This window comes from Eucalyptus grandis, chromosome 8 (genome assembly GCF_016545825.1).
Source record: "Eucalyptus grandis isolate ANBG69807.140 chromosome 8, ASM1654582v1, whole genome shotgun sequence".
Classification (NCBI taxonomy): Eukaryota; Viridiplantae; Streptophyta; class Magnoliopsida; order Myrtales; family Myrtaceae; genus Eucalyptus; species Eucalyptus grandis.
Window position 1 is genome coordinate 25,670,110 of NC_052619.1, and position 3,390 is coordinate 25,673,499.

The 3,390-nt window shown below is 38.8% G+C and overlaps 1 protein-coding gene across 1 annotated transcript; it reads left to right on the forward strand.

The window, feature by feature from the left end:
* The first annotated feature begins 1,670 nt into the window (after positions 1-1,670).
* LOC104416687 (TMV resistance protein N-like) lies at positions 1,671-2,874 on the forward strand. Its single transcript, XM_039299769.1, has 3 exons — positions 1,671-1,988; positions 2,037-2,164; positions 2,370-2,874. The coding sequence occupies exons 1-3, from the start codon at positions 1,671-1,673 to the stop codon at positions 2,806-2,808; spliced, it is 885 nt and encodes a 294-aa protein (XP_039155703.1). The 3' UTR covers positions 2,809-2,874.
* The last annotated feature ends 516 nt before the right edge of the window (positions 2,875-3,390 follow it).

Sequence of the window (3,390 nt, forward strand, 5' to 3'; positions counted from 1 at the left end):
GGTCCAAATGGGTCCCAACTCCATTTCCAGAAGACTGTTTGAGAGTTTTGTCTAATCAACTATACTTGAAGCCTCATACATAGATTGATTCACAATTGAGCCGACATTCATTTATGAAAACAACACACTCTTTCACAAAGAAATGCTCTCGCATTGATCTCTCAAGAATTTGATTGCAAAGTGTATGCAAGAGGGATTTTGCATAATTACCCAAGGCAATGAATTATTTTATTTATAGGGAAAAGAACAAAGTCAACTAGCCGTTAATAGCAATTTAAATGGTTAGCTGCATTGGGCGGACAAATCCAAATCTGAAACTGCGGGAGCTGGATGTTTGGAGGCATACTGGCCAGGTGTACGTTCATTACTTAGTTGAAAGTGCCCAAATTTTATTTAAGTCTTGCAAAAGAAATAGATTGTGTTAATTATTTTGCGACCAAAGAAGTGACATTGGCATCGAGGCTTGTTTTCAGAAAGCTCGCCAAAGGAATTAACAACAAATATTCGATTGAAATCACGGCTTATTACATCGTTCAAAGTGGGTTGTAGTCAAAATAAATGGAAAAGGTAAAGCCTTGATTTCAAACAACACTACTTGTATTTGCCAAGCAGGGATCTTCCATACGCATCATGTGTAAATAACAAACAAAGGGCATCGGTTAACCCCGTGCATATTTCCTTTTTTCAAAAAAGTAATAAAATAAAATAGAAAGGAGAATTTTCTGGGGATGCAATGAGTTGAATAATGTAAACATGCGCATGACTCCCTCATCTCATTCTTAAACAAAAGATGGCTACTTAAAAATATGAAAATCAATTAATGGGGAAAAAACAAAATTGTATCCAGTACACATTAAAAAATCTATTTCATGACTCACTTTATGGGACAAGATGAATTCAATAAGCACAATCTAAACAATTTCCTACCTAATAATGTAAAAGATATGTTGCCATTCATTAAAGATAAAACATTAGAATGGAATATATCGGATTTGGGTTGAGAATTATATTTTTATTTTTGCAATACATAAATTCATATCCAATTTTTTTATATGCTTTGAATAATATTAAACTTTGGCAAATAAAATAAAATAGGAGTAATCAATTTTTAGTCCAATCTAATGGAACGGGTTACTTTTTCTTTTTTTTTTTAATCATTAACAATGAGAGTATTAAATCTTAAGATATTAATGGAAGCAATAATGAATGAAAAATCATTGTGCTGCGTGATACTATTGGACGAGATAGTGTTTAATTCATATTTGATAATTTCTTTTTCAAGAAATAAAATAAAAATATATGTAGTTGATCTAGTCCGACGTGATTTTCACTTTTAAAAATCAGGAACATTTGGATCCAACCAGTTGGTTTAGTCCGGTCCGAATGATTCTTGGTGGGGACCATTCGTTTTGAACACCCTAAAATAAAGTCACTTTCCGATTTTTGTAAGCCACATGACAGACAATTTTAAAATAAAAATGAATGAAAGAAACTTCTCGTCCATTTGGGAAAAATGAAAAGAAAAAGCAAATATGAAAAAGGCACTTTTCCTGACGCGGTGCGACGTTCGATGTTTCTCGGTCCGCATCGATTTCTTGACCAACTCCACGATAAAAAGCATCACTCATTGCTCGACACGAATCCAAACTAAGCTCAGATTCTATCTTCCAATGTCGTCTTCTTCTTCTTCCTCCTCCTCCTCTTCCGAAGAAAAATGGCCGTACGACGTTTTCATTAACTTCAGAGGCGAGGACGTCCGCTCCGGCTTCGTCGCTGACCTCCACAGCTGTCTGTCTCATGGCGGCATCAACGCCTACATCGACAGCGTGGACCTGAGGCGCGGGGACGAGATCAAGTCTGCGCTCACGAAGGCCATCAAGGAGTCGCGGATCGCCGTGCTCGTCTTCTCCGAGAACTACGCTTCGTCTAGGTGGTGCTTGGACGAGCTGGTGAAGGTCATGGAGTGTAGGAGGGACGAGAAACAGCGGGTGCTGCCCGTGTTCTACAAAGTGGAGTCCGGGGTGATTCGAGAGTAGAGAGAGAGTTATAGCGAGGCATTGGCCAGCTACGAGAAGGAATTGGGAAAGGATTCTGAAAGGGTGAAGGAATGGAGGCAAGCCCTAAATGAAGCCGGCAATTTGTCCGGTTGGCATTATGACCATGGGTAATCATAGTATTCCTGTTCGACCCTGGAAAATAATTTGGAATTTTCTAATTTTGTTGATACATGATGGCATCGATTGGTGCGTTAAGAGTAATTTTTTCTGGAATGTCACAGAGTAATTGTTTACTTCGTGTTAGTTTTTGTTAGTTCAATGGATTGTCTATTTCCATTTATTCGCGTTCTTTTTGCTGCTTTGTTTTGGCAGAGATGATACCAAGTTCATTGAGGGAATCGTCAAAGAGATTTCGGCTATAATAGGGCGAGAACCCTTGAATGTTGCCAACTATCCCGTCGGTGTAGGTTGCCGGGAAGAAAAAGTAATGTCGTTGTTGGGTACGGGCTTGGATGATATTCGGATGATAGGAATATGGGGGACTGGAGGTGTAGGGAAGACCACTATTGCTAAAGCTGTTTACAACAGAATTGCTAAACAGTTTGATGGGTGCAGCTTTCTTGCAAATGTTAAAGAAACTTCAAGTAGACCTAACGGCCTAGTTGATTTGCAGAACAAACTGTTATCCCAGATATTATGGAAAGGAAATTTAGTGGTCTCAAGTGTGGATGAAGGCGCTAATCTAATACCAGGTACACTTTGCTCCAGGAAGATTCTACTTGTGCTTGATGATGTGGATCATGGGGACTAGTTAGATGCATTAGCTAGAAAATGTGGATGGTTTGGAAAAGGGAGTAGGATCATCATTACGACAAGAGATGAACATATACTAACTTTTTGTGTGGAAGATCGGGTATATGAAGTTGATCTATTAAATCAAGGTGAAGCTTTTGAACTTCTCACTTCACGCGCTTTTCAAGGAAACAGCACGAAAGACATAAGCAGGGATCTCATAGATAATATTTTGGGCTATGCTGGAGGCCTTCCCTTAGCGATTGTGGTCTTGGGTAATCTTTTACGTGGTAGAAGCAGAGGGGAATGGGAGAGTACATTGGAAAAACTTGCTGAAAGTCTTAATGAAGGTATATCCAAAGTTCTCATGATAAGTTTTGATGCGCTGGAGGACAATGAGAGGAACATTTTTCTTGACATTGCTTGCTTCTTCAAGGGGATGGATAGGGATTATGTAACTAGAATTCTTGATGGCTGTGGCTTACACACATTAATTGGGATTAAGATTCTAATAGAAAGATCCTTAGTAACAATTGAGCAAGGGACAACAGTACAAATGCATGACTTGATTCAGCAGATGGGTCAGGATATCGTTAAACGT